Source organism: Entelurus aequoreus, linkage group LG11 (genome assembly GCF_033978785.1).
Source record: "Entelurus aequoreus isolate RoL-2023_Sb linkage group LG11, RoL_Eaeq_v1.1, whole genome shotgun sequence".
Taxonomy (NCBI): Eukaryota; Metazoa; Chordata; class Actinopteri; order Syngnathiformes; family Syngnathidae; genus Entelurus; species Entelurus aequoreus.
Genome location: NC_084741.1, coordinates 20,520,747 through 20,535,989, shown reverse-complemented (window position 1 = coordinate 20,535,989; position 15,243 = coordinate 20,520,747). Strand labels below are relative to the sequence as shown.

Sequence of the window (15,243 nt, the reverse complement as noted above, 5' to 3'; positions counted from 1 at the left end):
CGAAAGGCTGATACACATGATGTGTTGGATCCACTGTGGACTGGACTTTCACAATGTTATGTCAGACCCACTCGACATCCGTTGCTTTCGGTCTCCCCTAGAGGGGGGGGTTACCCACATATGCGGTCCTCTCCAAGGTTTCTCATAGTCATTCACCGACGTCCCACTGGGGTGAGTTTTTCCTTGCCCGTATGTGGGCTCTGTACCGAGGATGTCGTTGTGGCTTGTACAGCCCTTTGAGACACTTGTGATTTAGGGCTATATAAATAAACATTGATGATTGATTGTTCAAAATGCCAAGTATCAGCGTCGAATAATTTGTTGATATCTAGCAGTTTTATAAAAGGCTGATACTAATATACTACACAATGCCAAATATCAGCGCCAATAATGGGTCGATCTCGAGTTTTAGAAAAGGCAGATACACGTCAAAATACTAAATAACAATGATAATGGGTCGATCTCTAGTAGTTTTATGAAAGGCTGATACACATCAAAATGTTCAGTATCAACATCGATAATCGGTCGAATTTTAGTACTTTTATAAAGGCTCATACAGATATTTATCATAATGCCAAATATCAGCGCCAATAATGGGTCGATCTCTATTTTTATTTAAGGCTGATACGATACAAGTTAAAATGCTAAATAACACAGGTAATGGGTCAATATCTAGTAGTTTTATGAAAGGCTGATACACATCAAAATGCCAAGTATCAGTTTTTTAAAAGGCTGATACTGATATATAACAAAATGCCAAATATCAGCGCCGATAATGGGTCGATCTCTAGTTTTAGAAAAGGCAGATACACATCAAAATGCTAAATAACACTAAAAATGGGTAGTTCTCTTGTAGTTTTATGAAAGGCTGATACACATCAAAGTTCTCAGTATCAACATTGATAATCGGTCGATTTTTAGTACTTTTATGAAAGGCTGATACACATCAAAATGCCAAGTATCAGCGTCGATTGTGAGTAGTTTTATAAAAGGCTGATACTGATATGTATCAAAATGCCAAATATCAGCGCCGATAATGGGTCGATCTTTTGCTAGTTTTAGAAAAGGCCGATACGATACACGTCAAAATGCTAAATAAAACCGGTAATGGGTCGATCTCTAGTAGTTTTACGAAAGGCTGATACACATCAGAATGCCAAGTATCAGCGTCGATTGTTAGTAGTTTTTTAAAAGACTGATACTGATATTCATCAAAATGTCAAATGTCAGCACCAATAATGGGTCGATCTCTAGTTTTAGAAAAGGCAGATACACATCAAAATGCTAAATAACACTGATAATGGGTAGTTCTCTTGTAGTTTTATGAAAGGCTGATACACATCAAAGTTCTCAGTATCAACATTGATAATCGGTCGATTTTTAGTACTTTTATGAAAGGCTGATACACATCAAAATGCCAAGTATCAGCGTCGATTGTGAGTAGTTTTATAAAAGGCTGATACTGATATGTATCAAAATGCCAAATATCAGCGCCGATAATGGGTCGATCTTTTGCTAGTTTTAGAAAAGGCCGATACGATACACGTCAAAATGCTAAATAAAACCGGTAATGGGTCGATCTCTAGTAGTTTTACGAAAGGCTGATACACATCAGAATGCCAAGTATCAGCGTCGATTGTTAGTAGTTTTTTAAAAGACTGATACTGATATTCATCAAAATGTCAAATGTCAGCGCCAATAATGGGTCGATCTCTAGTTTTAGAAAAGGCAGATACACATCAAAATGCTAAATAACACTGATAATGGGTAGTTCTCTTGTAGTTTTATGAAAGGCTGATACACATCAAAGTTCTCAGTATCAACATTGATAATCGGTCGATTTTTAGTACTTTTATGAAAGGCTGATACACATCAAAATGCCAAGTATCAGCGTCGATTGTGAGTAGTTTTATAAAAGGCTGATACTGATATGTATCAAAATGCCAAATATCAGCGCCGATAATGGGTCGATCTTTTGTAGTTTTAGAAAAGGCCGATACGATACACGTCAAAATGCTAAATAAAGCCGGTAATGGGTCGATCTCTAGTAGTTTTACGAAAGGCTGATACACATCAGAATGCCAAGTATCAGCGTCGACTGTTAGTAGTTTTGTAAAAGACTGATACTGATATTCATCAAAATGCTAAATAACATTGATAATGGGTCGATTTCTAGTAGTTTTATGAACGGCTGATACAAATCAAAATGCCAAGTATCAGCATCGATTGTTAGTTTTTTAAAAAGCTGATACTGATATATATCAAAATGCCAAATATCAGCGCCGATAATGGGTCGATCTCTAGGTTTATATTAGGCCAATACACGTCAAAATGATAAATAACACCGGTAATGGGTCGATCTCTAGTAGTTTTATAAAAGGCAGATACGATACACTTCAAAATGCTAAATAACACCGATAATGGGTCAATCTCTGGTAGTTTTACGAAAGGCTGATACACATCAAAATGCCAAGTATCAGCGTCGATAATTGGTCGATTGTTAGGAGTTTTTTAAAAGGCTGATACTGATATATATCAAAAGGCCAAATATCAGCGCCGATAATGGGTTGATCTCTAGGTTTATATTAGGCCAATAAAGGTGAAAATGCTAAATAGCACCGATAATGGGTCGATATCTAGTAGTTTTATAAAAAGCAGATACGATACACTACAACATGCTAAATAACACCCGGAATTTGTCAATCTCTAGTAGTTTTACGAAAGTCTGATACACATCAAAATGCCAATTATCAGCGTTGATAATCATTCGATTGTTAGTAGTTTTATAAAGGCTTATACTGATATTCATCAAAATGTCATATCAGCGCCAATAATGGGTTGATCTCTAGTATTAGAAAATGCAGATACACATCAAAATGCTAAATAACACTGATAACGGGTCGTAGTTTTATGAAAGGCTGATACATATCAAAGTTCTCAGTATCAACATTGATAATCGGTCGATTTTTAGTACTTTTATGAAAGGCTGATACACATCAAAATGCCAAGTATCAGCGTCGATTGTTAGTTTTTTAAAAGGCTGATACTGATATGTATCAAAATGCCAAATATCAGCGCCGATAATGGGTCGATCTCTAGTTTTATAAAGGCCAATATACGTCAAAATGCTAAATAACACAGATAATGGGTCGATCTCTAGTAGTTTTATAAAAGGCCGATACGATACATGTCAAAATGCTAAATAACAATGATAATGGGTCGATCTCTAGTAGTTTTACAAAAGGCTGATACACATCAAAATGCCAAGTATCAGCGTCGATAATGGGTCGATATGTAGTAGTTTTATAAAAGGTTGATACTAATATACATCAAAATGCCAAATATCAGTGCCAATAATGGGTCGATCTCGAGATTTATAGAAGGCCAGTACATGTAAAAATGCTAAATAACACAGATAATGGGTCGATCTCTAGTAGTTTTAGAAAAGGCCGAAACGATACACGTCAAAATGCTAAATAACGCCGGTAATGGGTCAATCTCTAGTAGTTTTACAAAAGGCTGATACACATCAAAATGCCAAGTATCAGTGTCGATTGTTAGTAGTTTTATAAAAGACTGATACTGATATTCATCAAAATGTCAAATATCAGCGCCAATAATGGGTCGATCTTTAGTTTTAGAAAAGGCAGATACACATCACAATGCTAAATAACACCGATAATGGGTCGATCTCTAGTAGTTTTATAAAAGGCAGATACGATACACGTCAAAATGTTAAATAACACCGGTAATGGGTCGATCTAGTAGTTTTACGAAAGGCTGATACACATCAAAATGCCAAGTACCAGCGTCGATAATCAGTCGATTGTTAGTAGTTTTATAAAAGACTGATACTGATATTCATCAAAATGTCAAATATCAGCACCAATAATGGGTCAATCTCTAGTTTTAGAAAAGGCAGATACTTGTCAAAATGCTAAATAACACCGATAATGGGTCAATCTCTAGTAGTTTTACAAAAGGCTGATACACATCAAAATGCCAAGTATCAGTGTCAATTGTTAGTAGTTTTATAAAAGACTGATACTGATATTCATCAAAATGTCAAATATCAGCGCCAATAATGGGTCGATCTTTGGTTTTAGAAAAGGCAGATACATATCACAATGCTAAATAACACCGATAATGGGTCGATCTCTAGTAGTTTTATAAAAGGCAGATACGATACACGTCAAAATGTTAAATAACACCGGTAATGGGTCGATCTAGTAGTTTTACGAAAGGCTGATACACATCAAAATGCCAATATACTGATATTCATCAAAATGTCAAATATCAGCGCCAATAATGGGTCGATCTCTAGTTTTAGAAAAGGCAGATACTTGTCAAAATGCTAAATAACACCGATAATGGGTCAATCTCTAGTAGTTTTACAAAAGGCTAATACACATCAAAATGCCAAGTATCAGCGTCGATAATCGTTCGATTGTTAGTAGTTTTTTAAAAGGCTGATACTGATATACAGTACATCAAAATGCCAAATATCAGTGCCAATAATGGGTCGATCTCTAGTTTTATAAAAGGCCGATACATGTCAAAATGCTAAATAACACAGATAATGGGTCGATCTGTAGTCATTTTATAAAAGGCCGAAACGATACACGTCAAAATACTAAATATCAGCGCTGCCAATCAGTGCATTGCATGATATTGCGTAGATATCACATGTTGTGCATGTTCAGTTCCAAGTAAAAGGTGCTGACTCCACAACAAGCAATTAGCTTCTAGTACGCGTGTGCAAGTTAGTGTTCCAGTCGCATGTTTCAAAGTGAGCTCGGTGCGATGACGGAGTGCCCGAGCAAAAGTGTGGTGGAAAGTGGTTAATGGTAACAAACGGGTTACATTGAAAGAGTTGTGTTTGCGAGACCACTGGAGTGGGATTTACCCCGTGGGAACCGTGGGTGCCAACTCTTCATGTGGAACAGATGTTTGGAGCAGAACTCTGCAAATGTCGGGAGTAAACAAAGCACACATAGGCAATAAAAAGCACTTCATGTCAGGACATGTTTGTTTTAACTCTAAAGTGTCAACGCGGTGCAGAAGATCCTCACTTCAAATAAAAGCTTCTTTGTAATTAACGCTGGCTTTAATGTTGGTCAGCAAGCATGAAAACAGAATAAAACAAGTGCAATGTCAAGTATAGAAAAGTGACGTCTGCGCTGTCGCGTACAAATGCTGTAACCGTGTATGTCGCCCCCTGCAGGGAACACCTGTCACAACGGCCTCATGCCCGCCATGGCCCGGCCCGCCATGCCGTCTGTTCACAGCGCTCTTGGCATGAAGCCTTTTCTTCCTTTTCCCATGGACAACGTCTCAGCGGCCGTCAGACTTTTCCCAACATTCAACGCGGTGAGTCGCACTTTGTTGTTTGGACATTTTTTTTGTTTGGACCTTCGATGGTGGGCCTGCTGTCTCGGCAACGTTCGTTTCCCTGACAATAACATGCACTCAGGGTTGATGGTTTTTAAAACAAGCATGTTAAGTTCAAAGATCTTTAATTGTGTCCGATGTTTACAGAAGCCAGTTTACAAATGTACTTTTTTTGGGGCGTTGGGTTTTTCACAGAAGCTAAATTGTGTTATGTGTTTTGGAAAACACGTACGTTAAGTTCATAGATCTTTAATTGTGACCAATGTTTACAGAAACAGGTATGCTAGCTTTATCAGAAGCTCAAAATTGTATTTTCTTATTGAAAACATACGTTAGGTTTGTTGCAGAAGCTAAATGGTGTTTTGGAAAACACGTACGTTAAGTTCATAGATCTTTAATTGTGTCCGATGTTTACGGAAACACAAATGCTAACTTTATCCAAAGCTCACAACTTTCTTTTTTTGGGAAAACACTTACATTGGGTTTGTCACAGAGGCTAAATTGTGCTATTTGTTTTCGAAAACATGTACGTTAAGTTCATACATGGATCTTTAGTTGTGTCCGATGTTTTCCGATGTTTACAGAAACAGGTATGCTAGCTTTATCGAAAGCTCAATTTTTTATTTTTTTTATTGAAAACATATACCGGTACGTTAGGTTTGTCACAGAAGCTAAATTGTGTTTTGGAAAACACGTATGTTAAGTTCATACATCTTTAATTGTGTCCGATGTTTACGGAAACACAATTGCTAACTTTATCCAAAGCTCAAAATTTTCTTTTTTTGGGAAAACACTTACATTGGGTTTGTCACAGAGGCTAAATTGTGTTATTTGTTTTCGAACACATGTACGTTAAGTTCATACATGGATCTTTAGTTGTGTCCGATGTTTACAGAAACAGGTATGCTAGCTTTATCGAAAGCTCAATTTTGTATTTATTTTATTGAAAACTTATACCGGTACGTTAGGTTTGTCGCAGAAGCTAAATTGTGTTTTGGAAAACACGTACGTTAAGTTCATAGATCTTTAGTTGTGTCCGATGTTTACAGAAACACGAATGCTAGCTTTATCCAAGCTCAAAATGTTTTTTTTTTGGGAAAACATACTCGTTACGTTTGTCACAGAGGCTAAATTGTGTTATTTGTTTTCGAAAACATGTACGTTAAGTTCATACATGGATCTTTAGTTGTGTCCGATGTTTACAGAAACAGGTATGCTAGCTTTATCGAAAGCTCAATTTTTTATTTTTTTTATTGAAAACATATACCGGTACGTTAGGTTTGTCGCAGAAGCTAAATGGTGTTTTGGAAAACACGTATGTTAAGTTCATAGATCTTTAATTGTGTCCGATGTTTACGGAAACACAATTGCTAACTTTATCCAAAGCTCAAAATGTTTCTTTTTTTGGGAAAACACTTACATTGGGTTTGTCACAGAGGCTAAATTGTGTTATTTGTTTTCGAAAACATGTACGTTAAGTTCATACATGGATCTTTAGTTGTGTCCGATGTTTTCCGATGTTTACAGAAACAGGTATGCTAGCTTTATCGAAAGCTAAATTTTTAATTTTTTTATTGAAAACATATACCGGTACGTTAGGTTTGTCACAGAAGCTAAATGGTGTTTTGGAAAACACATATGTTAAGTTCATAGATCTTTAATTGTGTCCGATGTTTACGGAAACACAATTGCTAACTTTATCCAAAGCTCAAAATTTTATTTTTTTGGGAAAACACTTACATTGAGTTTGTCACAGAGGCTAAATTGTGTTATTTGTTTTCGAACACATGTACGTTAAGTTCATACATGGATCTTTAGTGGTGTCCGATGTTTACAGAAACAGGTATGCTAGCTTTATCGAAAGCTCAATTTTGTATTTCTTTTATTGAAAACGTATACCGGTACGTTAGGTTTGTCGCAGAAGCTAAATTGTGTTTTGTAAAACACGTACGTTAAGTTCATAGATCTTTAGTTGTGTCCGATGTTTACAGAAACACGAATGCTAGCTTTATCCAAGCTCAAAATGTTATTTTTTTTGGGAAAACATACTCGTTACGTTTGTCACAGAGGCTAAATTGTGTTATTTGTTTTCGAAAACATGTACGTTAAGTTCATACATGGATCTTTAGTTGTGTCCGATGTTTACAGAAACAGGTATGCTAGCTTTATCGAAAGCTCAATTTTTTATTTTTTTTATTGAAAACATATACCGGTACGTTAGGTTTGTCGCAGAAGCTAAATTGTGTTTTGGAAAACACGTATGTTAAGTTCATAGATCTTTAATTGTGTCCGATGTTTACGGAAACACAATTGCTAACTTTATCCAAAGCTCAAAATTTTTCTTTTTTTGGGAAAACACTTACATTGGGTTTGTCACAGAGGCTAAATTGTGTTATTTGTTTTCGAAAACATGTATGTTAAGTTCATACATGGATCTTTAGTTGTGTCCGATGTTTTCCGATGTTTACAGAAACAGGTATGCTAGCTTTATCGAAAGCTCAATTTTGTATTTATTTTATTGAAAACTTATACCGGTACGTTAGGTTTGTCGCAGAAGCTAAATTGTGTTTTGGAAAACACGTACGTTAAGTTCATAGATCTTTAGTTGTGTCCGATGTTTACAGAAACACGAATGCTAGCTTTATCCAAGCTCAAAATGTTATTTTTTTGGGAAAACATACTCGTTAGGTTTGTCACAAAGGCTAAATTGTGTTATTTGTTTTCGAAAACATGTACTTTAAGTTCATACATGGATCTTTAGTTGTGTCCGATGTTTTCCGATGTTTACAGAAACAGGTATGCTAGCTTTATCGAAAGCTCAATTTTTTATTTTTTTCATTGAAAACATATACCGGTACGTTAGGTTTGTCGCAGAAGCTAAATTGTGTTTTTTGGAAAACATGTACGTTAAGTTCATAGATCTTTAGTTGTATCCGATGTTTACAGAAACAGGCATGCTAGCTTTATCAGAAGCTCAAAATGGTATTTTCTTATTGAAAACATACGTTAGGTTTGTCGCAGAAGCTAAATTGTGTTTTGGAAAACCTGTACGTTAAGTTCATAGATCTTTAATTGTGTCCGATGTTTACAGAAACACAAATGCTAGCTTTATCCAAAGCTCAATGTTATTTTTTTGGGAAAACATATTCGTTAGGTTTGTCACAGAAGCTAAATTGTGTTAATTGTTTTGAAAAACTTGTACTTTAAGTTCATAGATCTTTAGTTGTGTCCGATGTTTACAGAAACAGGCATGCCAGCTTTATCAGAAACTCAAAATTATATTTTTTTTATTGAAAACATATACCGGTACGTTAGGTTTGTCGCAGAAGCTAAATTGTGTTTTGGAAAACCCGTACGTTAAGTTCATAGATCTTTAGTTGTGTCCGATGTTTACAGAAACACAAATGCTAGCTTTATCCAAAGCTCAAAATGTTATTTTTTTGGGAAAACCTATTTGTTAGGTTTGTCACAGAAGCTAAATTGTGTAAATTGTTTTGGGAAACATGTACGTTAAGTTCATAGATCTTTAGTTGTGTCCGATGTTTACAGAAACATGTATGCTAGCTTTATCCGAAGCTCAAAATTTTCCTTTTTTGGTGGAAATCACGCCAATAGGTTTGTCACAGAAGCTAAATTGTGTTAATTGTTTTAGAAAACACGTACGTTAGGTTCATGGATCTTTATCCTAAGTTTACAGAAACACGTATGCTAGCTTTATCTAAGCCTGTGAATTATCTTTGATGTTTTTGAAAACACACTTTTCATTTTGTCCGATGTTTGCAGAACTACCTATGCTAGCTTTACTAAAGGCTCTGATTTATCGCTGATGTGGGTACATGTTAGCTTTTCACAGAAGCTGAACTGTTAGGTTTTCCTGAGAAAATTGCGTTTGATATTTTGGAGACCCTAAAGTTCTCAGATTTGTTTGGGTCCGATTTTAAAAGAAACGAAATTGAAAGCTCAAAATATTATTTATTTGGGAAAACACGTACGTTAGGCTTAATTGTGTTCATTGTTTAGGTCAACACGTACGTTAAGTTCATCGATCTTTAACTGTGTCCGATGTTTACAGACACACGTATGCTAGCTTTATCTAAGCCTGTGAATTGTCTTTGATGTTTTCGAAAACACATGCGTTTAGTTCGTAGACTTTCATTTTTGTCCGATGTTTACAGAACTATCAATGCTACCTTTTGAATGATCTCTAAACACAGTTACGTTAGCTTGTCACTGAAACTAAATTGTTGAAAAAATGTACGTTAAATTACGTTTTTCACATAAAATTGTGTTCCATATTTTAAGTTCGCAGATTTTTTTTTTCCCGATGTTAACAGAAACATCTATGCTAGCTTTATCGAAAGCCCTAATTTTGGATTTGTCTTTGTTTTGGTGGGGAACTTTGATTGATTGATTGATTGATTGATTGATTGATTGATTGATTGATTGAGACTTTGATTAGTAGATTGCACAGTACAGTACATATTCCGTACAATTGACCACTAAATACGTTTTTCAACTTGTTTAAGTCGGGGTCCACGTTAATCAATTCTTGTACGTTAGGTTTTTCACAGAATGTTAATTGCTTTGGGAAACACATGCGTTAAGTTCCCAGACTAGGGGTGTCGAACTCATGTTAACTAAGGGCCACATTAAATGACGTGGCGGGCCAGATCTGGCCCCCGGGCTTTAAGGTTCACACCTTTGTCGTAGACCTCCAACTAAGTCCAATGTTTACACAAACATATACGTTAGCTCTTTGGAAGGCTCTGAATCTTTGATGTTTTCGAAAACACGTGAGTCATTTTTTTCTCGGAAGCTGATGTCCAGGAAAACGCGGGTGTAACCCGGGAAGGAAGTGTTCAAACCTGGGTCGAGCGAGCGCTAGACATCGAGCTAAAAAGCTGAATTGTCGACTGAAAGTTGATAGTCTGGTTGCGATTCAAAATGATTTTGTATATAAAACACGTACACTACGTTAAATTTGTCGAACATGTAGTTGTCTAGGATGTTTACCATCTTTGGAAATCCTCCCTTTAATGCAGTCATTATCAAACTGTGGTTTGCCGGCTCCATCTAGTGGTACGCCAAAGAGTCACTTAAATATTCAAACACAGTGTTACTGTTCAAAGTGTGTGTAATATTGCAGTGGCTTGCCTTGCTTTTTTTTATAGAATACTTATGCCTACTACGCTACTATAATTCTAACGTTGGTCATCATGTTTTTTGAGTTGGTACTTGGTGAAAAGAGTATTGGGAACCACTGTTACACAGAATAGTCACTATGGCAACAACACACTGCAACGCTGTTTGGCAGTAAAGCTTCTCGAACTGGACATTTTTATTATTATTATTATTTTATTTTAGACGCAGGGAGAAGGTTTTTGGTGTGCTATAAGAAATATAAGTCGTAAAAATAACCCCTCAGAGGAAAGATGGCTTCCAGCGTCGTTAAGTTTGCTGGGTGAATATTTCCTTGGGAAAAGGAAAAAAAAAATATCGTAAAACGCTCAAAAGAGAAAAAGACAAGTGGTGAATTTCAGTGGTAAATGACACATTCTCAAGATGTGTGTGAGAAAAGGGGTTTTGCGTTTTGTAATAATTTACGTTCCTCTAAGCGACATTTGTCTGCCAAACATTCCTTGTTACGCTCACACATGTTCCTGTTAGGCCATGTTCACACTGCAGGTCTGTTCCCATGTTCTTTGCCCTACTTTTGGCATGGATCCCTTTTAGTCATCTACACTTCCTATCTTTTCACATCTGTACCGGTACCAGCCTCTTTCGTATGTGGCAAACCAATATCGATAACTCTCAAAACTCGATAACTTTATGTATAAACTATATATATATACATATATATATATATATATATATATATATATATATATATATATATATATATATATATATATATATATATATATGTATATATATATATATGTGTGTGTGTGTATGTGTATGTGTGTGTGTGGAAAAAAATCACAAGACTACTTCATCTCTACAGGCCTGTTTCATGAGGGGTTTCCTCAAATATCCTGATGATTGAGGAAACCCCTCATGAAACAGGCCTGTAGAGATGAAGTAGTCTTGTGATTTTTTTCCACACACACACATATATATATATATATATATTGTTGTTTAGATTTAAGTGTATTTTGTAAGAAAGACTCAATCAAGGGTGGATTTGACAAGGTGTACCTGGAGATTAGTCCTAATCAAATATGATATCACCGCGATACGGTCAAAGCCCCACTGAAGAACTTTCCGTTTTGGTTGATTTTGGCAACGCCAGTAGACCAAAGCGGTAGTGTTTTGCCTGAAGAAAGACTACATTTCCCATGAGGACCAGCACATAGCGTCAGGAATCGTCAGAAACTACTGTCGGGTACTTACAAACTGGCACGATAACACCAAAATGATTCAGTACGACTGATCTTTCCACAATAGGAACCTACCTATTCTACTCAAACTTTATATTTGCAGTTTGCAGTCATCGCATTGTTTTTTTCTTTAGACAGTACTTTTGAGTTTGTTGCGTGGCTGTTCGTGTCAGTGGGGAACTGGGACTATCAAACTGGTGGCTATTTATTGCTACCACGCAATTTTCCGATAGCTAAAATTAGCATTATCATTGTGATTTAAACATCGAAGATTACTTATAGCTGCATCGGATAAAAATCTCTCCTCGTTTCTGAGCTCACACCAGCGAGTGAAAGCCGGGACAATGTTGATCCTTGACTGTCCTTTTATCCGGGTAACCTCCCTTTTTCTTTTTTTTTGTCTCCTCAGAAAAAAACGTTTTGTTATGTAGCTTCTGTAATTGCACGTAGGCATTCGCATCAACGTCCGTCTTTTCAACAAAGCAAGTCAGCACATTTGTAGTTTTTGGTGTGGCAGGGTTCTTGCCACCCTCCTCAAAGTCACTTAGTACCAGTGAAAGCGATACAGACCACCTCCGGCCATGACAGAGGTGTCATTGAACTAGTTGTAAGTCCATGTATCGTCCCAAAAGTCATGAAAATACTTTATGAAGGTTGAAAAGTTACTTAGTGCTTCTTTAAGAAGAAAGGGGACGGCAACCAATTCAGCTTTTAGTGGACTCAGGCATGAACGTGTCCATTTTAAATAAACCCACCTTTGACAAGTTTTTCAGCCTTGTGCTATTAAAGGATATGGTCACACCCCCATTTCAGAGTTGTCTACAAACGTCAGCGTGCTCGGGTAAGGGTGCCAACATCATGGGACCGCCCCTGTGCCATGCCCTTAGCGCAGGGGTGGGCAATTAATTTTTACCGGGGGCCGCGTGAGCAACTCGAGCACTGCTGGAGGGCCACATCGACAATATTTCAATTAAATTTTGCTCAATATTATTTTTGAAATATACCGTAAGATTAATAATAATAATAATAAAAATAATACTTTCATTTAACCTAACTTAACTTTATACCAAAAGCACTGCTTTGGAAATCATTTGTACCCGTTTCAGAGATCACATTTAGTTCCCCTTAAACATCCTCATGTTGCACAATGAAATGTAAGCATAGGATGAAGTGTGCATTCCTGTAACTTTCTCTAATAACAGCATTCCATGATTAATATAAATAAATTAACATTAATAATAAATGACAGTAAAATAAGCACACGTATGACTGAGGAGTCATAGTGTAACTTTGTGTGGTGTTTGAGTTGTCCGACTTTTTGTGTGGCCATAAACGCACCAGTGGTTTAGTGCTATGTGTGTTGGTGACAGATGAAAAGTTGGTTTTGGCCTGGTTTGTACGGCAGAAAATGACTCGTTTTTCGAGATAGAAGTGTTTTACTCATGTTTTTGGTGTGGTTATGGCTGAATATAAACAGTTTTGCTCAATAAAGTGATCGATATAATTCCTGGCCTCGAAGCATCTCGATAGACGTTACAATAATTGAACGGTGTTCAATTGAACAGTGTTGACGAACACCGTTAGGGCCGCTTGTTGTCACTGTCACTCAGAGTTGCATTGCAAAATTTCACAGAATACATGTTTATTTTGTTTGGAATTCAGATGGGTTTGATTTTGTGCGCGGCATATATTTGCTGTGCGCAGAGGACGCTTGAGCAGTGAGCAATTGCGCAGGCCATGTCTTGTTGAAAACACGGCATTCGTCATCAACTTTTCTCTTTTTAGCGTCTCGGGTGTAAACCGTGCATCACTTGTCGCTGTGCACCTTCACCCACAGGTTACACACGGACATACGCACATAAATAACACTTTTCAAAATAAAAGCAGCACAGTTGTATTGCGCGCACGACATAGATGTTTTTTCAACTTTATTTTGTAATTTGTGATTGCAGCTGTTCACATTCACTCACAATCACGCACGCGCATACGTCCACACGGAAGTAATACAAATAACGCTTTTCAAAACAAAAGCAGCACCATTGTATTGCACACTCGACATAGATACTTTTTAAAATATATTTTGTAATTTATGATTGGCCTCACGCGGGCCGGACAGGGACGAACAAAGGGCCGGATGTGGCCCACGGGCCGCAGAATGCCCAGGTCTGTCTTAGCGGCACGACGGGTGCACAAGGCCAGCACGTTTGTTTAGGTGGGACCCTCATGGCTTGACCGGTACTCGCAGCTGTTCCAGCCTAGGGTCTATGACCTGGTTCAAGCATTTCTCGACAGTGGAGTCAACGTTCCGCCATGTTTTCTAGGCAGAACTGCAATGTTTACAAGAAACGGGCGGCATCGAACTGATCCCCGCCTCTCCTTGGGTGTCTAACCTGGTCATCGCAAGAAACGAGGAGGTGGTCTCTGCTTGTGCATGGACCTGACGGACATTAAAAAAGCAATCATTTCTGTCAAGTAGCCCCTGCCTTCGGCGGAAGAATTGGCAACGGATTGGCTACCTATGGTGCCAGAGAGCATGAACCTCAACCCTTTTGTGTTCCACATGGGGGAATTCAGCTACAAACGCGTGGCTTTTGGACTATCATCGGCTCCGAGCTCCTTTCAAAAAATGATACCCCTTATCCTAGCGGGTGTTCAAGGGGTCTCCATCTACCTTGATATTGTGGTGGTGCATGTACCCTCTGTTGCACTGCATGACCTTCGCCTGCAGCAGGTGTTCGCTTCAGACAGCATGGAGTCACACTTAATGCAGGGAAGTGCGTGTGGGCGTTCAAACGCTGGCATGTGTACCTGTGCAGATGGGCCTTCACCATCAGATCATTAAGCACTGACGTCATTACTGGCCACTCGAGGAGCAGGGCACAGGCTGATTGAGGTGGGCTGATTGCCTAAATCAGAATTACTGCCGGCGCGTTACACACAGGTGGCTGACTGGCTGTAAAGGGCCGTCGCAGTCACCAAACTGCAAACAGCAGGAAGAAGAGAACTGGGTCCTGGTCCTGCATGGGCCCCTGAGCACAGTGGTCACGTTGGCAGAGCAGCAGTAGACATCAGTGGATAATGAGGTCCTCACAACTTTTCGTGCTTATATCCAGGAGGGCTCGTCAGTGGATGACAACCTACGACCATATCACAGAGTATGTGATGGGCTGTCCTGTAGGGAGTCGGTGTGGCAAACCTAGGGGCATCATGCCATCATACCTAAGGATTTGAGGGCCAAGGTTGGAGTTAGGGGCATATGAGGGACACTTGGTGAAGACGAAGCAGGGCTGCAGAGATACCGTGTGGTAGTCCCGCATATATGTTGAAGTGGTACGTAGCTGCGCCTGCTGCCTTGTCGCCGGGAAAGTGGGTCAACCTGCCGTTGTGCCTCTCACACCAACTCCATGGCTTGCACTCTAAGTGGCCTGAGGTGTGTGCTCCACCACAACGCCAACCATTACCGACTGCCTGG

General features: G+C 38.2%; 1 protein-coding gene across 5 annotated transcripts in view; it reads left to right on the top strand.

Annotated features, from left to right (window-relative positions):
* znf385d (zinc finger protein 385D) overlaps nucleotides 1-15,243 on the top strand; it is a 528,085-nt gene that overhangs the window by 307,886 nt on the left and 204,956 nt on the right. For all 5 annotated transcript variants that reach the window (XM_062062667.1, XM_062062664.1, XM_062062665.1 and 2 more), the window contains one exon: nucleotides 5,225-5,370. In XM_062062667.1, coding sequence (XP_061918651.1) covers nucleotides 5,225-5,370 — 146 coding nt within the window. The remainder of the gene's footprint in view (nucleotides 1-5,224; nucleotides 5,371-15,243) is intronic.